Below are 23,758 nucleotides of genomic sequence, written 5' to 3' on the forward strand. Positions count from 1 at the left end.
CCGGAAAAATGGTTTCATATTTATCATTTTTAGCTTTGTGGCCGTTTTTATTTTGTTTTCCTCTTTCTTTTGCCATCAACTTGCAAATTGTTTCAAGGTCGAAAAGAGAGCTTAATTTTTGCCAATTAAATTTATGATCAACAACCACAACAACAATAATATCAAGAGTACCAAATTGAAAGCACAAACAAAATTCTTATTCTTTTTTTCACTAAAAAAATATACAAACAACGAATATAAATAGAGTAAAAAATAAATGAAAGCAAATTTATTTTAATGAAGAAATGCCCACACACACACACGCATAAAAAAGGCAAAGAAACTGAAAGATAGAAGTTGCAGCAGACGAAGGCGGTAAGTCCAATCCGACCTTGACAAAAAGGTAGATAAATTATTCATATAGGAAGGCACAGGAGCGGATTGATTCAACCCCAGGGATAAATGCTTATCTAAATAAAGTGGAAATTTGAATTTTTGTATTATCATTTTCCTGACTGACTTTTTACTTAATGTTTAAAAGCTAAAAAAAAAAAACGATTGCTGCTTAAATCTATTAATTTTAATACGATATGTTTATATAATTTTTTTAATGATATTCATCAGAGAGTAAACAATTGAATTTTTATTAATAATTTATAACATATGGCATTCATAATTTTTCACTTAAACACTTAACTTGTATATGAAACAACAAAACTGAATTATGGTTGAATATTTTAGCCAAATAAATTTGCATTTGCAATAAAATGCCATACAGAAACAAAATTAGTTTTGCAATTTTCCTTTAATGTTTAGGTACACATATTTGGTTATAGTCGCCTCATTAAACTTTATCCGGTTTTGTTTTTTGGTTTTGTCATAACAAGATTTGAGTACATATGGCGAAGAGGCGAAAACACATTTCAACTGGCGGGTTCAATGAACGAATTTAATTGATTTTACTGAACAACAAAATCAGAAAGAAAAAACAACGATAGTTGTACACCCTTAGAAACTTTTTTGAGCAGTATAAGAGCCTTCAACTGCCTAGTTGAGTCTAAGAAAATTATCAAATTCTACAGATTCTATAGTTTTTCTTTCCTTGAAAGACATTTTGACCTTATTTCTACTTTTTATAGCCATTTGGTAGGGTGTTTTGAAACAAAGAGAGGCAAAGAAAAATAAATCTTGAACATGCGAAAGTAAACTAATTGCTGTAGCCAAGCGTCCGATGTGCCAGTTGGTTCAATGAAATCCGTCATAATGTCATGAGGAGACTTTCGCGGAATGGAGGAACTCAAGCTGTTGATGGCTCTTCATTTAAGGCCATATAATTGCTAATTACATTCAATGCGTTTGCTTTAATTAATCAGAGGGGGATGAAGAGAAAGGAAGAGGAGGGTGGACACAACATTAAGAGCAAAAAGTGTTTAACGACAATTTCGTTTCCCTCCGTCCTCTTCTTCCCTCATTTAATACACCAGAGGAAATGCAATAAATTAAAAGTGCGACACAGAAAAATGAAAAGAAAAAAAAGGAAACCTTGACAAGAAACAACGCCGTTAAGGATGCGGATGCCATCCCCAATGGGAGGCACCAAGCAAACAGAAGAAAACACATGAATAAAATGTAATAAACTCGATAAGGAGGCGTGGTTGTTGCTGTTGTTCCGTGCCATCGTTAGCCTTGGCGTGTGGGCGTTAAGTGCAAACTTGTATGCATTCGAAATGGGGCATGTAATGCAAGCAACAAAGAAAAAGGAGACGAAGAAGTCACAGCAGAAGGCAGCAAAGTTATTCTTAAAACGAAAACATTACAAGTAAAAAGCAAAAGGTTCAAATGTCAGGAAACGCCCTCTTGTCATGTTAGAAATTCATACAAACGATGACGATTACATATACTTATAGCCCCACCCCCGGAAGGAACACACCTAAAACGTGTTGCTGTTGCCTCCTTATAATAAAGTGCACAGAAGGTATGAAAATTATTTCGAGTTTATTTCATCAGCATTTTGTTTTGCAATGTACGTTATTTAATAAACACATTAATACATTCTGACGCACACATTGGACAATAAAGTCAAAAGAAAGTTGACAAAATAATCCAATCATCATAAAATGATAACAACATGCCTCAATATTGGCGTATTTTCCTATATTGGCTCAATCAAACTGAAAATATCTTTATAATTTTTGATAAACACAAAAGCAAAAGAACCAGGTAAAAGTTTCTTGGGTTTCCCCCTTAAAACTAAATGAAAGCACAAGAGACGGGAACCCAGTCGATCGATTTTACTCTAGTTCCTGATCAGGAATCGAAGCTAAAGACAACTTTCTTTGTGTAAATTATATGAAAAACTTCAATTCCACCGAATATTCTGACTCACTAAATATATTATTCTTATAAAGAACTGTTAAGCATTGCAGAAAGTAAACTTCCTTATGAAATATATTTACAATTGCTTATTTTGCCAGTGTACAAATGGTTTTAAAGCAAACACAACTCGTTTTAAATGTGAGTTTTCTTCGATGAGGGCATAAGATGGACTTGTATTCAACATTTACCCACATCCTTTCCTGCTTGCACTCATAAATAAACGCCCTTCCAATAATACATATCTTCTTTGTTTTGGGTGTGAGTTTTTGTTTTTGTTTTGACACAATCGATAACAAAAGAATCTTGCTGGAAATTAATTGCGCCTGCCAAGGATAAGACAAAGGAAGAGAACAACCAAACCAAGAAAAAGAAAAAAGGGGTAGCAAAGCCATCATGGCAATGGCAATGTCAGCTGGTCCTCATATTACACAGTTCTCGGAATTCCATTTACAAGGACACACAGATGATGATGATACGAATGAAAATGAGAGAAGTGAGCGAAAAAAACAAAAGTGTTTAATTCTTATCAGTCTTCCCAGAAGAAAGATGATGGTAATTAACAAGCCAACGATAAGATTTCAGGGTTACCTTCTTCAAGAGACGATCACAAGCAAGTCAGGGACAAATTTCCGAATGACCCCCAACTCTAGCCAACTGTTGGTTGGGCAAACAACTAAAAAGTAGGTCAACAAATGGCTGCAACTCATCATCGAGAGTTAGAAAATCTGTTCACCCAAAAACCAAAAAAAAAAAAAAAAGTGAAACTAACTGCGCAACTCAAAAATGAAAAAAATCAATGCAACTTTCTTTTTGATTGCCGAGACCGAATTGGACCACCACTTTGGACAAAAGAGGAAGAAAGCAGGCGCAGCTAGCCATGACGAGCAAAAAGAAGGTATAGAAAAACATGAACTTACATATATAGTAAGATTTCCAGTTATTAAGCCTCAAATTACATGACAATTGCACACGAACATAGCGGAAACCGTTGACAAAACAAGAAAAAACAGATAGGGCAACCAAAACACTGACCATGGTCAGTTTTCCGATGAAGCAAGAGAGCCGAGGTAATGGTAATTGAAGCTAATTGGCTTATAACCTTTTCTCTTCTTAATTAATCTCAAGCAAATATTCGTTTGGCAAAAACACAAATTTAATTGAGGCGGCGACGGTTGGTCACCGGAGTGACCAGTTCGTCAGCAACAGAGTTCCAGGCCAAAATGGATGCTAACTTGTGATGACGAAGATTCATTCATTTGTTGATTCATCTGAAATTCTACCGAAAAAGCAACAACAGCTATTCATATGTCTCATTGGCATTATGATAAAATGAAATACTCAGAAGCTTCTACGTTTTTTTTGAGAATCATAGATACATATACAAATAAGAATCTCATTCAAGACGACCCCCCACCCACACGAATGACCTAATTGAATTGAGCAATTTAAGTTTCAGTTTTGCTTATTAGATTTCATGTGGCGCTCAATTGTGAATATCACTCAGACATATTCTATGTCTCTCCCTCTCTCTTTCAATGGGCAATTTACATTTATTTACGCATTTTACAGATACTGTAAGTTAGGCTTTGTTCTAAGGGTATAATTAAAGTGCCTACATGGCTTTAGTTTATAAGGTAATTGATCACATTAGGCTAATTTGTATATATGTATGTACGAGTACGACAATGACGACGATGATGACGATAACGACAAGCTTAAAGCAGGAAGTCTGTCCCAAATTTTCCAATTTTCGTCGGCGGATGTGTGTATGGCACAACACAAGACTTCAATCGAAGTTTTTACTAAAATAATTGTCGTGATAAAACAACAGAAAAACGAATTTCAATGAGTAAAGCTTCTTATTTTTCGGTTGTGCATGGAATTTATGAATTGTAAGCTTGACAACTCAATTAAAGAGAATTGTTGTAATCTTTGTGAGATGTGCCAAAAAGGTTTACTAATTTATCGTAAATTTATTGAAACAAACAATGATTTCAATAGTTAATGACCTTCTGGCAACAATTTTTCTAAGGTAGGTAAATAGTTTTCGATAAGTTATATATAAATAGCTGCCTATTGCACTTACAAGAACAAACATTGTGCATTGCAATTTCATTTGCTACTTCGACAACTGTCAATCAGTCTGTGGCAAAGACCAACAAACAACCAAACAAACAAACATTCAACTTACTTACTAGTTACGCCCAACGCCCTCTTCCTCCCTGGGTATGTCTGGCATGGACAAATATTTGTTGACAACCAGAGAGAGCTGGCCTTACTCATTATCAAGGAACTGCAATTAGCAAGATTGACTTGAGGCAAAAATGGGAACGGATGAAGACAGAGAGTGAGAGAGATACAGTGAGTGAGTGAGCGGCGACATGCTCTATTTACACAAACTACTAATAAAATATTTTATAATATTTTTTCTTTTTTTAATTGGCATTTCATTACAGTTAATGCCAACTTAATTGGTTACGTCAAAGTTGTGGCTAATAACTTGTATAACAAATGTCATGTGCACTTTCAGAGGAACAATAGTGTCTCTAGTGTGATACTCTTTCACACGCAGAGACGACAGTGACTTGTGATTCATTCAACAGCTCAACTGACTCAGTGCACGTGCCCTCCACCCTGTTGCTGAATGGATATAAACATATACATACAAGCTGTCTGTATATTCAGGTGTTAGTTCCATTAGTTTAGTATCTAAATGACTCATGCTTAACTTGAGTTTATACAAATACAAATGTAACAGAGGACACATACGTTTCCTAAGCAGAATTTTCAAGTGTGCAGACATCATTAGCCCTATTCTCGTTTTCCAGTTCGTTTTAAACATTTCAGAACATAAAATTGGTTGCTTTTTGGGGTAAAACATTGACTTAGAAACTCATGAATGCTTTGAACAGCGAAGTAAGCGAACAAATTCAATTCGAAGAGAAGGGATATCAATATCGATCGCCTGTATATGTTAACGACAATCATTTTTGAAATGCAACACTAAAAAGCATGAATAGATTACCATAGGGAGTCTTTGGCGTCTGAACAACCCCGATATTTCGATATTTTAAATCTTAACTTTACTATTTTCGCTTGTCTTTACGCCAAATCAGAGAATCTTCGAACTAGTTAAAATAACTAATTTTTCTAAGCCGAAAACAATAGTTTTTTTGATACCAAAAATATTTTCTAAGTCCATCCAAGTAAACTTAATCTATGCTTTAGTCAATCGTACTTAAATGAATTGTTATTTTTGTTATTTCATATAACCAATCAACCAGAACGTATAGCTTTCACTTTACTTTTTTACGACTTCCCGTAGCCGGAAATCAATTTTTATTTGTATCTAATGAAACCTAATGCCATTTTCGTGTACAATTAATATGTATAACAATTTATAATAAGCAATAATACGAATATGTACAAGTTTATAGCATTTTATCAGCTCTTGAAAAAAGTGAATAAATAGCTTGCACATCCGGCGGATATATTGTTTAAAGTGAGCTATAGTATATAGCTAAAGCTTACATAAATTACAAGAGAGCTCGATTGTTGAAAGAAAAATGTGCAAAAGATAAAGTGAAGCGTAAAGCGTATCTATCAAGCTTTTTGCACTTGAAAGTTGCCAGTGAATTGGCAACAAAGTTGGTTATTTTTTTACATAACTTTTGCTGAGGTAATGACAAATATTTTGTACTATATTGGTGAATTTTATTGCCGTCGTCAAATTACAAGCACTTAGGCTTATCGAAAGGCTGATCTGAACAATACGGCCAACTGACCAACCAGTTAATTCTTAATGGGGAAACAAAAGAAAGAAATAAAGTAAATGAGTGATATTTATTAAGGCTTCTTTTGCTCTCATTCTCCATTTATCCGTTATCCATTCTCTACTTTCCACTCTGTGTGTTCTTTGTTTTTTATATATTTATCAATTAACGCGCTCGAACAATGGCAACGCACTGAGTGAAGACGCCACCACCGTCGCCCCTCCATTACCCTCTGTTGCTCCTAATCTTGCCCAGCTTTTTGTCTGTGGGGCTACTTTACGGTTCGTTGGCTTTTGTTCTCCCTCGACATCTCGACGCTCAAGTGTAAGTAGCTCATCGTCTGTCTTATCAGTCTCAAAAATAAAATGAAAGAAAACTTCTGGTCCATTGGCCACAGTTTTTCTAGCCACAAATACATAAAATCCAAAGTGAAAATATCGAAAACGAAAACGTATGAGAATATATATACAGATTTATGTATATAAGTATTAGCGTTGGGATCTTAATTCAATTAGATCTTGGCGCTTAATGGGTTAGTGTGATAATTGTTTGACTTCTCTTACTATATGTGTTTAACCTTTAATTCAGGCAATCAACTGGGAATAGAAATACAAGCAAGTGGAAACCATTGTTAACATTTAAGTCTAAAACAGATATAGATTGCATATTTCTAGCAATTTTTCCTGACCTACGACAAGTTTATATTCCAGTTAAAGAAACTTGGCCTAAGAAAATATTTATTTAACACTTGTAGCTTTAGTAAGGAGACTTTGAACTCTTCAAGGCTGAGTTTATTAACTGTTTTAGAAGCATTTAGATATGTATCTTACGTCCTTCCATTATCTCTCGCTTAAGAAATCATATTTCGATATTTACTTCAACTAACTAACTATCTTATTCTATTTAGTAACCACAGTGATAATTATTTATATGTTGATTACTGAATGATAATAGGTTGAAAATCTTTTCATAGCCCCATCATGGATTTTTACAATCGAAATGCAGTTTTTGGGTGTCGCCTTTAGTTTATAATTGTGTGTAAATAATTAAACAAACACAAACAAATGACATGCATTGCAAACAACAAAACAAACAAAACAAAAAAAAATTGTGTAAGAAAATTCATTTTCAGTTTTTTTTCTGTTTCTGGGGGATTGTTTTGTTTTTTTTTGTTTGTATTCTTGTTTTAGTAAAATAACGGAAAGTAAACACTAAAATAAAAAAAAAACCAAAAACCTAAAATGGAAATTATGCTACAGTTCAGTGAACTTTTTGAAAAGTTGTCGACGTCATCATACAGTCATATGGATGTCGCTGCTGCTGCTGCTCTTTGAGTGTTTCCAGTGACGGAATTTCATTTCAGTCAAGATTAAAAATGATTCATAATCGCATTTATGCTATAAAATTTGCCAAAAGAAAGTTCAGAACCGAAATGCTAATGCCATTTCTTGATATAGACTTCTGAGAAACATCTACAAGTAATAGACTTAATGACTCGAAAAATCTAATATAAAACATTCGTTATTTCAAATTCTTTTCAATATAATATTTCTTTTTAGCTTAATGGCTTTACGTCAATTAAATTATTAAAGTTCCTATTAGAGTTTGAAGTACAACTCCCGCCTAAATTTAGATTTAGTAAGACATTCTTGAATTTTTATTCTCTAATTAACGAAAGTCTCCTAAGCAATTAATTAGCTACGTTTATATTTTAATTAACGCCTTAATTCAGCTTGGTAAGTCCGCTACTGTTTGGTCAAATTGTAGTTGTTGTTGTTTGATACTCATTTAGCTTTCAAAATAGACACAAAAACGCCTACGCATAGACGCGTCTGCCTTGCCTGAGTGATTCTCAATTTCTCTGTGTCTCACATCAGTAAAGTCTATGTACCTCATCGTCCCCAACTCTCTCTCACTGGCTGTCTCTCTGACACTTATGTTGCTGTTAATTGCAGCAGCAGCAACTGCATTTTGTTTTCCTTTTTTGCAAATGAGTCAACTTTGGCAAATTAGCAACTAAAACTTTAGCTCTACCTTTGGTAAAAGCACGAACTAAACCCATTGACCATATCCAGGAAGAGGGCGATCTTTTATGTGTTCACTTTTTCTGGTCTTTCTGGTCACTGTAGCGTGTTGTCGCATTTCCGTTGCGAATAATTCGCCTCTCTTTCTCGTCTCCTCCCTTGATTTGCCTCTACTCCCCTCTCTCTTATTATAGATGCCTGTCAGCTTCAAGCCATTAAACTGGCAAGGGGACCAAAAATATCAGATAGCTCTATGCATAAATTAAGCACAGTTGGAGGACAGTCATAGTTGTTAAGCATTTTCCATTAAGATTCCCATTCTCTCTCCCACCCTTTGCCACAACAATGTTGTTTTTTTATTGTTGTTATTTGCTGTTGCTTTCGTCTCCAATATTTATAAAAAAAAAATTATTTATTTTGATTAATCATCGTCAGGGTAGGCAGTCAGTAGCAGGTCTTATCCAGGTCTTGACGAAACAAATTTCCCAATCAAACATTGCACAACAACGAAAACAACAACAACAAAATGGAATTGCTTGAATGTTAAATGCATCCGCCTCATCCATCTATTCATCCCATCTATTTATCCATTCATCCGTGTATTTCAGAAAGCCTTTTCTTTTGTTTGTCTAATGTTTAAAGGAAATGCAAGCAGCAACATAAACAAAATGTGCTTCAAGTGCTCTTTCGATTGCACCTCACCAAAGATATGTACATATAGTATATAGAAATCAGACAAACTATGATGACTAATCCGTAACGACTAGCCTGGGGTTGTCTCACTCTCGGCCTCTCTTGGGCTTAAAAACTCACCCTAACTAGTGGCAATAAAGTCATAAATTATATGAGCCGCCCTCTTTTGGTAAACTTAGTTTGTTGCACTTATAAATCAGCACCCTCCCCTTGCCAACCCTACCTAGACGCTCTGTCGGCAGAGGCCTTAATATATATTTAATCTCAGCAAAATGTTGAGGTCACACTTGAAGCAACCCTCTACTAACTGAAGGGAATTCTCCCCCTCCTCTTCTCCTTCACTTAGGGGTTATAATTATTGAAATCCTCTTTTAGGTTTTACCACCCGCCAAACACGTGTCTGGCAGTCAGAAAGTGAACCTTGAATGAGGCACGCGTGTCCTTTCATTCCCCTCATTCTAGCAATTATATTACATATAGATATTAGAATAGCTACAAAACAATGGTCATTCAATGACAGCAAATTACAATTTTTGTAACTAATTTTGATTCGTTTCGATTTTAATCGATAATTGCAATATTACAACGTTTCTTTGTCCCTTGGAAACCAAGGATAACCGACTATATAATTACAATTTCTTTTTGTTTTGTGGGAAACGGCGATGCAATTATGCCATTTGCCCTTTTCTAAGTCCGGCCCTGCTTTCCACCACAGTTTCCAATACATAACAACACAGTTTATGCAAATGTCTAAAACCATAACTAGCCATAAAGTGTAATAATTTATGCATGTTTTGAAGCTTCTGTTGCTTTATATCTATCTTGTTATGTGTGAGTTTGTGTCTTGCTCTGAAAACGTTTAAATTCTTTTGACCTGACTCAATCAAGTCCAACTTGAAGCTTGAAGCATGTGGCACACTTAAGATCTTTTGCTTGGCTCTTGACTATAGCCGTAAATTGAGTTGAGTTTCAATTAAGCTCATATCCCCTCTCTATCTCCATACCCCAACCGATTGTCAAATGCTATTCGCTGTCCACTCAAGATGTCGCCTATTAGAGACACTAGAATATGCGGTTTCCCGGTTTGCGAGAGTCTCTCTGTTATTAGAAATGTTGTACGAGGTGTACTTGAAGGTATCATTAGAGTAAATCGTCTCAGGTTGTTGGCTCCCACGCTCAGTCCAGTCGCATATTAATGATCCTCTTGTCTTGTCTTTGGAAATGGTTAATGTTAATGATATGCATGTATGCACATAGAATGCCAGGCCAACTTTTCACGTTGTTGCCACATGAGTAAATAAGACAAGAGTGCGACTCAAGCCGAGTCCAATGATGGCGGCAAGCCCAAAGAATAGGTTTGGGGCGTGGCTATAAAGCGTTTATTTGTTTAACTTTACAAATATAACTATAAATCATCACGACTAACATCGACAAGAGTTTAATTTGCTTTGTCATTTTGCTGCCAACCTTCTAAGCATTTCTATATGTAATTACATTCTTAACTCTTTGGCATTACCTTGTTAGAGGCGACTAAAATTGCGCAAAATGACATAAAAAATTGTTAACAAAACACACACACACAAAATAATAATAATAATAGACTTTACCATGCAATCAAGCCTCTCTTATACAAGTTGCCAAATATAGAGTGGGCCACCGTTTGTGGCAACTTATGTACATTCGAGTGGCCATGTGGCAATGAAACAGTCGTAAGTGAGTAAAAGTAGCTACTCTAAAGTAAGCCAATGCATTTAAAATCGATTTTTTATACTCCATTTATTTCCCCTTTTCTTTTCTTTTTTTATTTTTTGTGGGCTTAAACAGAAACGGAAACTGTTTCACCAAATTGCAAGTACGTGAGTGAAGGTAATTGAGAAAATTTTGCATTTACATTGAATGTGGTGCGCCACGATGCGTGAGATTTTGATTAAAGTAGCCAAAAAACTGTTTATAGATAAACATTAAAATGTAAACTACATAAAAGACAAAAAAAACCGAAAACTTGAAAACATCAGCACGAGATAACAGTAAGAAACAAGAGAGTCTAAAATCTAAACTCATTTTGAACAACAATTCGCAGCCAAGCCAAGCCAAGTTAAGCTGGTTTTTCAAGCTTTCTGATGGCCCCGTCAAGGTTGTTTGTTTGGCCATTGGGAGAGCCAGCAAACGCAGGCACGGCAGACAGGCTAGGGGCGGAGGAGGGGTGAAGCTACACTGGTTTTAACTTTATCGAAAGTGTCGAAAGATCGCACGTAGATCGAAATAAGTAATAAAATTCAATAAAAAAACAAGAGAATAATGAAGTACTCAAGAGTTTGAGTTATATGAAAGAGAAATATTGTTCAAAGCTATAATACCTCTTCTGTCCATATCGGTTTCAGGTAAACAAAGATAAAAGACATAGACTTTACCCTGGATTTTCTATATATTGACTATAATAAAACTAAAGGCAATGCTCGTTTTAGGCAATAGTTTATAGAAAGAAAAAGACATAAACTGATAATCAACGACAAAAATGTAAATACTTGGGCATGGGCAAAAATAAGTAACTCCGACCTCTGTTAGCTTTTAATGTGCTTTTTAAAAATTTCTCAGCTGTGACTAATTTTAGGTAATTATCTAAAAAAAGAAAACGGTTATCGCGGATAGTTAAAATTAGCACACACTCCACCACAGTCTCCCCACCTTTCTCTCTCTCTCGTTAACTAACTTGATGAACTTTTATCGAGCTGGACTCAATGTGCAAATCGAAATTTTGATTAGATTTCGAAAGGGGAAGTTAACTAAATATTTAGCCAGACAACACACACACACACATAAGAATAAGAAAACTTTAACTCACCTTTTGACTTTGCGTTGTCAGCTGTGATGCGGGCAGCGGTGGTGGAGGTGACGGTGGTGGCATCAACGGTTTGTTGCAAGCAACATATGTTGATCAAAAGCAGCAGCAGACATGCAGCCGATGCCAGCAAATAATGTAAATGGCACAGCGACATTTCTTTAAGAGGGGGTAAAATATGTATCCAATCCAAATGCAGACCAAGTAGTCGCTGTGATAGTCTCTTGTCTCCTTGTTGTTGTATGTTTTGTTGTCGTTGTTGTTTTTTATTTGTAGAGCGACGGCGGTAAGTAATAGTAAAATTTGTTTTTCTCAGAGGCAGTGGCAGCAACAGCAGCGTGAGCGGTGGCAGGGGCAAGCAAATGTGGTGACATCACACTTCCCGTGTCAGCGACTTGAATATGGGAATCAGCAGCGGCAGCAGATGCAGGAGGATGAGAAGCAAGCTTCTACATTTTGATTACCCATCCTCACTCTCTCTCTCTCTAGTAGCTCTCCAGTCTCACTTCCGTTCAAATGAATTGGCTCAAATTAAAAACAGGATGCAGAAGCAGATGCAATATAACGGGAATAGGAATATTAAAAGCACAAAAACAAAAACCAAACAATTGCCTAATTCCGTTTAGCCACCACAACGTGGCTTATAAACAATACATTTGTATGTAGAATTAGTTATACATATGTAAATGTTAGATGTTTGGCTTTAACGGCTTTGCGTTCTGTTTATTTGTGTTATCTTTGTGCTTGTTTTCGCTTTATATTCTGCTTCTTTTTCTATCTCTTCACTCGTCGTCCTCCTATTGGAATTCCGTTACGTTTGTCACAAATCGCCAGCAATATTATATCAATTATTTGTATATTTTGGCCAGTCGTCACTTAATTTATTTTTTTTAGGGGGGCTATTAATTCAATTTAGTTAAACACAAACAGAAGCACACAAACACATACACATGCACTCAAACACTTAAACACTCGCACAATCATATACGAGAATAATAATAATTATTTTTGACCAGCTTAGCGACTGCCTTGTTAATTTATTTCTATGTGGATATTTTGTTTGGATTAACATATACCAACTACTTTTTACTTATTTATCAATAAACAACGAAAATGTTTGCGGAAAAGAATGCGAAATAATTCACAGAGAAACAACCGACCGCACGACCGCTCGCCAAGAAAACAAAAACAACAATAAAAAAAAAACAACAAAAAACAACAACATGGCGAAATCAATTCGCCCTCTCGCCGTAAATTCTTGCCCTCTCGCCGTAAATTTTTGCCCTCTCGCCGTAATTGTTTGCCCTCTCGCTTCGAACCAACGTCGAACCGATGATGCCAAGGGCGAACCGATAATGCCAACTGCAACATGTTCGCACGATTAACTCTCTTAAGAGATAATATTTGTCGTAAAGAGAGTAAATTCGCTGTAAAGAGTAATGCCAGTGATGCCATTTTTTGTTAGGCTGAAACAGCTAAAGCAACTCAAGAAAACAGCTAAAAAGCCTGAATCCCCGGAAAAAAGTGAAAAAAGATGATTTTGAAATATTGTATTTTCGTTCAAGAAGAAATATATTATCCAATAATACTATATTGTCAATATCTTCCTTATCGCTTGGATAATATTCTCTCTGTTCTATTGAAGTTATGTGTTGTCGGTGCAGTCCAAATTTCAGAAAAATTAATTTCTATTTTAAAAATTTATATATATGTGGGAATTTTCAAAAATGCCAAATCTGGCTGGAAAAAAGCTGAAGTGACATCAGTGCCAACAACAAGGCCGAAATCGCCCGAGCCGTAAAAAAATGGACTATTCGCCGTAACATTTTTGGATTTCGATGGGGACTATCGATAATATCGATAGTTTTGGACTCTGACAATATAACGATGTTTTTTTTTGCCATCGATAATTGATTGCTTTATGGCGCCAAGAAAAGTTTTGTGAAATAAATATAAAAATTTGATTATAAAAATATTAAAAATTTAGTAGATAGCTTGGAGTTGGTTTTTCCTCGGAGGAAGAAATGGAGAAATGCATAAAGCAATCAAGTGAGCATAGAACTCAAATGAATTTATAACAAATAATTAAATTAAAAATGTAAAAAACTCTTTAATAAATGTATATTTTATTATTTCAAAGAGGTAGAAAAATGTTGCTAATGATTATTAAGCTATTAACAGCTTCCTTTTGCAGTATTCGAACGACCTTCTTCTGATTGTGCAGAATCTCTTGTTTTAAATAGGCAAGCAAAAACGGCGATAGAACAATATGAAGAGCTCTTAAGGCTGCTAAAATTCAATACGTACTTGTCCCGATTTCGTCGAAGAATGAACCAGAAGATTACCACAAGTGGAATTATCAAGAGGAATAGCAAATAAAGGTACTGGAACTGGCGCTCTGTAAGTAAATGTAAATTTGTTAGGTTTATATTAAGATTTAAAAAGCAATTGTTGACTTACTAGAGGCTGGTCCACTATCCTGAGAACCGCCATAACCAGATGTGGCACAGGATTCTCCGCCAAATCCTACATCGCAGTGACAATGACCACGGCTATTGCAAATGCCCTTGTTATTGCAATTTTCTGGACATGCCGCTCCCAGAATCTCTTCTATCGCCACGCAACTCTGGTTAACACACATTCTATTGACACCACATTTTGCTCCATTGGGAGTTAGGCCACGGTCGAGAAATTGGGAGCCGATGTCGACCTCGGCCCCAAAACAATCAACAAAATTAATCAAACCCTCAGCATAAGACTCGGATATGTTGGTTGAAAATTTGTTTCCAATTCTCAGTGTCCCATTCCCCTTAAGGCAATGTAACTTGCCGCACATCTTGTTCTCACTCGTGCAACTTACAAAGCTGTTTTCAGGACGATTGTAACCGCAATGTCCTAGTCGGTCACCCATTTTGTTCTGTTCGTAACAGGGCTCTGAATTTGTGGCATGAGGTCCCCACATAACGCGACAGTGATGGTCATGTGAACGGCAATTACCATGGAAACAGTAAGCTTGACCACCATCGCAGGATTCCGCATCGCGTCGATAGACATCTTTGGGACAATACTCCGACTCTCCAGTGCAATACTCAGCCAGATCACATTCATTCTCCGCCTTCCGGCACGGGATGCCTGCCAATTTGGGCTGGCAAGTCTCAAGATCGCAGCATTCCCCATCGGCACATAAGGCATCCAAGTTTAGCTTACAAGTGTGCGCATTGCAACAGGGATTCTTACAGTAGTCCGGCAGACCACAGTCACATTCTTCCCCCGGCTCTACGAACCCGTTGCCACAGTCCGGCGATTCGAATAGCCTCTCAGGCTTGTTGCGCAGACAATGGGTTATTTCTTTCGAGAAAGAAGTGTGCAGGCTATTAATGCTGCAGCTGCTCCAACTTACTGGATTAAAATTTTTGTAGCTCATCCCATTCATAATACATGCCTCATCTGGGCAGATGCAGTTTTCGATTTCGTCGTTCATGCCAAGACTGTGACCCATCTCATGGGCCATTGTGGTGGCAACTACAGCCAAAGTTTTGCTGTGCTGGGCGGCAATCCCGCCAGAATGAGTAGAAGTGCAAATAGTTCCCTTAAAAGCTTTTCCCAATATGGAAGTATTATCGACATCCCTAAATATATTTTTAGTCAGAAGTAAAGCGAAATCATTGGGGTGCTTAATTGCTAATTCCCTGCTCCGATATGAAAGAAATGTCATAAGCGTTTCAGCCGCATTGCTGGTGATTTCAATTTCGTTTGATTTGTTCCATATAACAACACCCACCAAGGCTAAAAATATGTTAAGAGGTTCGTATAGCTGAGGAAACGAAAAGATTAGAGTGAGAATGATGGTGGAATGAATATTTGGACTCACCACATTCATAGCATTGACCAGATCCTTGCAATACCGGTGCACTTCTTTAGTATCCTGATTAAAACTGATGTACAAATTGTGGTCTACCACAAGCACTAGTTCCACATAACTGGAGGTTTGGTTGGCATTATAGGGCCGATGAATCTGGTAATCCTCCGCCTCGCGTCGCCTTCTTTGATGGAACTTTCTTTGGATTCCCTCATATCCCCTTTGATATTTAAAGTTATCCTTGTTAATGTTGTGACCAGAAGTCTTATTTGCATGCCTCATATCAGCATGACTGCAAACGAAATCAAGAGAATCTGCCACTGATTAGGCATTTGCATGATCTAAAGTTAACTCACTTGAGAAGATAATGGTTATCCAGCAACCGTCCACTGCCATCAATGTGGGGATATATGGAATACACTTTCTGGCCGTAAAAGATAATGCCAGTGAGTTGACCATTGCAGGTGGAGAGGGCTACTTTTGAATTCTCTTCACCTTGTATGTATCCCTAGAAGAATTGGTTGAATAAGCCGTCATGGAGAAACTTTCAACTTACTTTATAATGACATAAATCGACATCTGACTTTGTAAAATTGACCACCACTTGACCACCATTTTTTCGCTCATTTTGATAGTGAAGGAAATGGTTTGTTGGCAATAGGCCATCGCTTCGAATTAGATCAATGTGAATACGTTGTCCCTGATGCAAGAAGCTCAGGCTTATGTGTTCCGCGTGCAGACCACTCTAGAGGACGGATTAGGTTAGATTAGGGTAGCCAATTCAATAGCAACTGCTTACCGATTCGTCTAGGGTGCTTTGGAGAGTCTTCTTCGATCGTCCATGCTGTATATGAGGTTGAATCACAGTATGCGTTAAAAACTCATTAAGTACATCTGTTAGTCACATGCAAATTTAGGATACAATATTAGAATTGTTTTATAATTAATCACAATCTCCAAAGAGAACCGAAAACCAAATTACAAATCACTTGTGTAGCTTGACCGCAGCATGTTTATGACGAAATACAAATCTTTTTCATACAATTGGAAGATTTTCAGCCTTTAATATTACCTTGGGTCATCGGAGTGGCGTTAAGAAGTAAAAACTTGAAAAGTACCAAAATCGAAGGCACCAGTAAATATATACCGCTCTTCAACATCCCTTTCTATAAGTGATATGTCTGGTTATACGTAGGGACTTTTATAATTGCCAAATTTTTATATCAAAACTGTTTTAATAAACAAATGTACATCCGATCCGTAGCAGTAATATTTTATAACTGAAGGGCGATTAGGAAAGACTTAAATACTCATTAAACTAATTGGATAAGTAATGCCGAAAACTCACTGAGTAAGACCGAGGTTCAGCTGATTATAACATGAAAAAACGAGAAAACACGCTGCGGTCAAAAATGCTCGCCAAAACCAAGTTCTTATCAAAAAGTTTCTTTGAGAACAAAACACAATAACTTAAAGATGATATACATAGTTCAAATTTTCCTTTCTTATTAAATTGGTGGTCCATGTGAACACTAGGAAGTGTTTCTTTTTCACCATCTACTAAAAATATGTCAAAAATGAAATCCTTAATATTGATGGTGAAATTTCTTGGCTTTAGAAATGATTGAGTCTTTGCTGCTTAGAACGATTCAAAACAGTCGAAGCTTACATAGTTAAATAATAAGAAACATAATGAAATTGTACCGCTAAAATAAATTTTTAATTTTAATACTAATTGTAAGTGATTAACGAAAATAACAGAAACTAACTCTACATGATACTTGGAAGTAAAATAGTGTGCATACTTTTAGGGCGCATCCCTAAAAGATGCAAACAAATATTGAACTAGGCAAACAAAGTAGAATTTTCAATTTGATATAGTTTAAATAATTCAGCAAAGTTTTCTTTTTATTAAATATAGGCAATATAATTAACAAGACTTTGGAAATTGAGTGTCTGCTTAAAACTAGATAATAAAATACTTTGTATAGGAGGCTTACAAACTAATATATATAGAGTCCAATTTATATAAGGCTTCGATTCTAATCGATTTTAGTTGCGTTTGCCATTAAGACGATCCTGGATCTGCTGCAGACTAAGACCTTTTGTCTCCATCACCACAAAGAGGACAAAAAAGAAGGCCACCACCATGAAGACGGCGAATAGCCAGAAGGAATAATACGATCCGAGGGCATCGAGGGCTGGATACCAGCGAGTCACGACAAAACCTAGAGTCCAACAAGTGGAGGCGACTACTGAGGAGGCAGCCGACTTAATATTTGCAGGGAACATTTCACCGAGAACGGCCCAGGGCAACGGACCAAAACCAATACAGTAGACAATGTTGTAGATAATCAAAGCTGGCACAGGCATCCAGCTGACCATGGAGATATCCTGCACCACCAATTGCATGTAGAAGAAGGCCCCGAGTGCCGCCAATCCTATTGACATCACACTGGCCGAGATCAAGAGCATAATTTTCCTGCCCAAACGGTCGGCTACAATCGGAGTTAGCCCTGAGGATCCAACCTGGACACAACCAATGATAATGGTGGCCACAGCCGGATCCAGGCCAGTGTTGGCACTGGCAAAGATCGATTGGCTATTAAAGAGCACAACATTGATGCCCGACAACTGTTGGAACGAAATAAGGCCGGCGCAGATGAACAATGCCTTGCGATTTCCGGCATTCTTGAAAAGATCCATCATTGTTCCCTTGTTGGCCATCGCATCCTCTACATTTGCCTGAATACCTGCCATTTCGTCATGTACTCCTTGTGAGCTTTGACCACGCAAGAATTGCAGGGAACGCAATGCATCGGTTTTGCGACCCTTCCCGGCAAAATAATAAGGACTCTCGGGCATCAAGAAAAAGAAGACATCAAAGATTATTGGCACCACAATGCAGCACCATTGCAGGGCCTGATACGTCACAAACGGTCCTATGGCATACACATATAAAATGCCAGCCACTATAAACAATTGCATCAGAGATCCAACGGCGCCACGTACATTATCCGTTGAGATTTCACCCACATACATGGGCTGTACAGTCATTACGAAGCCCACACCAAAGCCCTGAATCAATCGGGACAGGTACAGGATCCATACTTCTGAGGCGATCATATTGAGAATAAAGGCCAAGACAAAGAAAAGGCTGCTCGATAGCAATACCCATTTGCGTCCAATGCGATCAGCCAGCGGTCCGGCCGCAAATGGGGCCACCAATGCTCCAATGGCAATCAAAGATGAAATCCAGGCATCTTCCTCAGCAGTGATGGGTCGACTTAATGGCGAATCCGAGGTATCTTCACTCTTCAGCTTGGGTCCAATGGGCGATGTCCAGCCCAGACAAGTGCCCACCACAAAGGCTGACATATTGGCTACATAGAAATCACAATAGATAATTAGAAAGTCCAATTTGAAATGAAGAAAACTCACCTGCCACTGCAGCCAAGAAAATGCGTCCCGTTTTAACTGGTTCGGGTGTCATGTTTTTTGTATATCCTTCGCTCATTTGAAAAGAATTAACTTCCGTATAGGAATACTGAACACTTGTTGCATGCTCGTTCGAAATCATTGTGGAAAAACGGTTGTCACCTCACGTGTGGCAGCTGTGCAAAGAGAACAAAGCGAAAGTCTCTCATTAAAAATTCATTTGAGTTGGCTTAATGATAGTTATCCCCCACCATCCCTTGCACATTTAACCAACATCTCATTTGTAATTCAATCGTCTGTTATGCTAACTGGACTAAGTAAATGGCTTAAACAAACAATCATTTTAACATAATGCCCTTGACCCTTTCCTGTCTGCCGCCTATTGAATTATTTAAACAATTTAAAAATTTCACCAGACCATTAACTTAACAGAATTAATAACAAAAAATCCAAAAATGTGTGATATCATTATTTGAGTATGACTATATAAATATAATTATTGTTGATTCTCTCCCTAATGGTCAATTCAGTAATTACCACACGATGTTACTTGGCTTACTTTCGTTCGAAAACTGAAAAATGAAATTCAGTTGCAATCCATTAAAGACGGAGAATTTAAAGATTTTCTGTTAATCAATAGTGCGAAAGTGGCGAGAAAGGGGGTGGTAAGGGTAAGGCTTACAAATGCATTATCTTATCAGGAAAACCCCCTTCGACTTCAAGGCACATTCATCTAGTAATCATTGTCAATAGTAATCTCTCTTTAGTGGCATCAAATTGAAATTTTCACAATATATGCCTCTTGCACTTGAACTAAATATGTACATACATATAATATATGTATTGTAATAGCAGATAAGACCTGGCGAAAATAATATAAATGAAAAGTATCCCACTCCAAATTGTTTTTGTTTACACAATCCAAAGGCGCCGCATCCACTTGCCGATCAGCCAAATGTAGGTAACTGGGTTCCAACAAAACTCTAATCTTCAAGTGCCCTCTGGTTATATTCCCTTTGTGTCATTTCCAATAAAAATCACCCTTTGGCTTACATAATTATCTTATTGTTTGTATTATCATTGTGTAATTTCGAATCGAAGAAAACAAAATCATCATAATGTCAACAGACCAAATCAATAAACATGACTAACTTGGCTAAAACAGTGACTAACACGTGCAAAATGCGTGGGAGAGCAATTGTCGAAGTGTTCCCAGTAGCGGATCTAAGGAACTTAAAAAAAGGCCAATTCCATTCCCCTAAAATGCACCTCCAGATCTCCTACTAAGAGTAGTAGCTGGCATTGATTAATTCAAATTAATATTTGAAAGTAAATATGTTTGTATCAAAGGAGGACTAATATTCTTACACCACTTGCTACTAACTTCCAAAGTCTTCAAATCGTTAAAGACTGAAAATTATGGCCAACATTCCTTAAATGATTTAGTATACATAAGTAATCTAACAAGATTAGATGATATTTAAATTTGTTTTGCCATTTATACATTTCCATATTGGTTCTCTCTCTTTATAAAGATTATCAATGGTTTTGCTTTGAAGCAGTCACAATGTTGGGCAAATAACAAATAAGAAAAGAGCCAAATTAAAACAATTTTGTTCTACTGATTGCTCACGATTTAGTAATCATTATAGCACGTGAACACATATTATTCAATTCAAACAAAAAACATTTATGGGGCTTTCAATTAGGCTAGATACTAAATTAAATCACAGTTTTGATACGAAATGCGTGAATCAATTTTAATATTTAACAACAAGGAACAGATCACTCCCTTTTAGTCCTTGGTATTTTAAGTTAGGTATGCTTACAAAGAATGAAAAAGAAATCCTTAAAGGATTTGTTGAGTTTGCTGCTTTTTAGGTTGGGAATCACTCTCGAACTTGACGGTTACTCGCACACATCGAAACTGTTTGCCAGAGTTAATTTCAAAGTAACAATTTGATTTGAAGCCCTTTTGAATTTGCCTCACTACTTCTACCCAATCATGTACAGATTCTCGATTATCTGGTGACGATAATGGCTATACATACATATATATATATATATATATATATAAACGAGCAATACTTATAGAGTAATATTGTTGAGGCCAGCAATCTAAACGCACACAAATTATTATCATATTGTATTTAATATAATTCATGGCAACACTTAAACCTACAATTTATCAGTGGGCCAGGAAAAAAAAAACAATAACGAAAACAAAATGAGAGCGAGAACAAAACAACAACAAATACTTATAAACAATTTTAGGCACTCACCCATATTTAACAATTTATCAATTAGAACAGGCAATTAAATAAAAAGTGTAACAACTCGGCGTATACGTAATGCTGTTAGGGGAAACTTTTCCGTTTAGATAATATTTGACAAAACTTAATTTTGAACAATGTACTTCCTCTCCAATATTATGAGGTTTCTACACTATAATTCTATGTTTGTCACGGATATTATTAAAGTTATAGTAACTCAAGAGAGTAAATCAGGTGCAAATTTTCAAGTATATGCAGATCAAAGGATAAGTTATACTTCCTGCCGAAATGCTACTTATTTCCCAAAACTTGGCTAATATACCACTCCAAATGCTGGATTAAACAATTTATTTTGAAGCATTCTCAATTCAAGTGAAATGATTAGATGCCTTTGTCACTGCATTTCTTGATTCATGAAGGTTATCAAAAGATTTGTTTCCAATTTTATGGCTTATCACCCGAAAGAGGAAATATGTTTCTTAGACAATCTGCCAACAGTTGAGTAAACAAAGATGAAAAGAAACTGGTAACAAGTTCAATTTGATCTACTAATTGCTCATGGTTAAATAACATTTAACACGTTGACAATTCAGATTAAAAACGGTTTTTAATTAATATATTTTGGACTACTCAGACAGTCTGTAGATAATGAATAGTCTTGCGATTTTGATAGTTTTTTGATGATAGTAATTAATCAGTGTGGGAACAATTGTTTAAACAGAAATGATCCTTTTGTTATTGCCGAGTCCTTCCAATAACTAGTTCGGGTTGGAAATGCTTTTTGATTTGAATTTTAAATCACTCTTGAACTCGACACTTACTCGCACAAATCGCAACTGTTTTAAAAAGTTGATTTGAATTCCTTTAAAATGCTTTTAACTTGCACCCATTCATTGTTGAGATTTTTGATTATCTGATGATGATAATGGGTATAACATTTAGAACGTAAACGAGCGATACTTATTTGGCTGAGGCCACGACTCAAATTATTATCATAATTCATGGCAACACTTGGCCATCCCTCTATCAATAAATCAAAAGAAATATACTTTATATGGCCATTTCCAAAATGACGTACATTCGTACGACAAACCAAAGTGATACTTAAATAGGCGTTCTGTATAATTGAATTAATTTTTTGAGAACGAGACCTCATCTCAGAAACTTCAGCCACTTACCCATTTTGAATATTTTTATCAATTAGAACAGGCAATGGAAAAATAAAATGATGACAACTCGGCGTATACGTAATGTTGAAAAGGAACTTTTGTCTTACTCCCGTTTTCAAAAAATTTGTCCGTACTGAAATGATGTTGGTGCGGGAATGTTTTGACGATTTGTGGATCAAGCACAAAATTGAGCTGAGAATTTATAACAGACGCATTTATATGTACACAACGACAGTCAGTAAGTGTGAGCAGCTGATAAGTGTATATATACATTGTAGTATCTCACACACACACACACACACATACAACTGGATATACATAATATCGTATTCTATAGGCCAATGAGTATTGTACTAAAGTAGTAAGTCCAACTCATACAAAGCGAGAGATAGTGAGACTGAGAGAGATTTATAGCGGAGAGCTAAGCTTAATATTGTGTGATTTTTATCTGAATTGTTGACAATAAACTGAAAATGGTAAAATGTTCCATTACACACGAGAGACCGACAACAATAACAACTATAAGCATTTCCTTTTATTCATTGAGCGATTTTTATAGGCCTCCGCCCCATTCCCTTTAGTTCCGGACAAAGTTCTCAGCAATTTGATGTTAGATTATGATTTATTTCTTACCGGTATCTATCCAATACACACTAAAAATCGAAATCAGCTAGTTGAGGAAGTTAATTAACATGCACACATCACACACCAGACACTCATTCACTCACTCGCTTACTACCGCTGGGGGGGGTATTGACTTATTTAGTTTCATTCGAAAACATTAAAATAGACTTTATTATCTACCTACATACATATAAAAGTAGGTATGTATGTTTGTATGTGTGCATTGTGCGTGCCTTACATATGAGACTAATTGAAATGTCTGCCACAATCTAGACGAGAGAGAATCCCATTAAAAAAATGGTAAACAGTTTGTGATCTACAGCCAGGGGAATTACCTGTACGGAAACAAAATTCCAATTCCATGTGTGAGAATTCGGTGGCAAATGATTGTGCATTAATGCAATTCATAATATTTATACTGATTACGACTATTTATATATACATATATGCATTTTGTATACTTGCAATCGAAAACAAGCTAAAAAAAAGGAGGCTCGCATTATCAGAACAACAAAAACAAGTTAAATGTTTATCATTAAATATTCTTACGCAGATCCGGTTTTAGTCGTAATTCAATATTTTAATATTAGTATCATGAAATTAACATTTGTTAAATTGTTTATAAACCGCATAAAGTATTACTTTGGAGTTATTTATAAGGAATGAATCGTAAAACAAATTCTTTACAACATTAGGAATAAGCAAATATTT

The 23,758-nt window shown here is 36.2% G+C and overlaps 3 protein-coding genes across 6 annotated transcripts in view; all 3 read right to left on the minus strand.

The window, feature by feature from the left end:
• Meltrin (meltrin) overlaps positions 1-12,867 on the minus strand; it is a 36,640-nt gene extending 23,773 nt beyond the window's left edge. Inside the window, 1 exon segment of the mRNA XM_068296193.1 lies at positions 11,688-12,867. Within this exon segment, the coding sequence (XP_068152294.1) occupies positions 11,688-11,841 (154 nt within the window). The 5' untranslated portion in view covers positions 11,842-12,867.
• Positions 12,868-14,014: 1,147 nt separating this feature from the next.
• Positions 14,015-16,170, minus strand: LOC137582142 (disintegrin and metalloproteinase domain-containing protein adm-2-like; the record flags this gene model as incomplete). Its single annotated transcript, XM_068296590.1, has 5 exons — positions 16,111-16,170; positions 15,900-16,051; positions 15,556-15,835; positions 14,131-15,498; positions 14,015-14,080 (listed from the first exon to the last, which is right to left on the minus strand). Coding segments are annotated over exons 1-5 (1,926 nt in total), but the record flags the coding sequence as incomplete, so codon positions are not given.
• A 1,263-nt stretch (positions 16,171-17,433) lies between these two features.
• Positions 17,434-22,589, minus strand: LOC137582852 (facilitated trehalose transporter Tret1). 4 transcript variants are annotated; one of them, XM_068297576.1, is made up of 3 exons: positions 22,433-22,589; positions 18,985-19,157; positions 17,434-18,926 (listed from the first exon to the last, which is right to left on the minus strand). In XM_068297576.1, the coding sequence occupies exons 2-3, from the start codon at positions 19,121-19,123 to the stop codon at positions 17,596-17,598; spliced, it is 1,470 nt and encodes a 489-aa protein (XP_068153677.1). In that variant the 5' UTR covers positions 19,124-19,157; positions 22,433-22,589; the 3' UTR covers positions 17,434-17,595. The 4 variants fall into 4 exon arrangements, with proteins under 4 accessions (XP_068153677.1, XP_068153679.1, XP_068153676.1 ...); XM_068297578.1 differs by lacking the exon at positions 22,433-22,589 and adding an exon at positions 21,264-21,283; XM_068297575.1 differs by lacking the exon at positions 22,433-22,589 and adding an exon at positions 20,811-20,918.
• Positions 22,590-23,758: the final 1,169 nt, after the last annotated feature.

This window comes from Drosophila tropicalis, unplaced genomic scaffold, assembly GCF_018151085.1.
Source record: "Drosophila tropicalis isolate 14030-0801.00 unplaced genomic scaffold, ASM1815108v1 contig_859, whole genome shotgun sequence".
NCBI classification, from domain to species: domain Eukaryota; kingdom Metazoa; phylum Arthropoda; class Insecta; order Diptera; family Drosophilidae; genus Drosophila; species Drosophila tropicalis.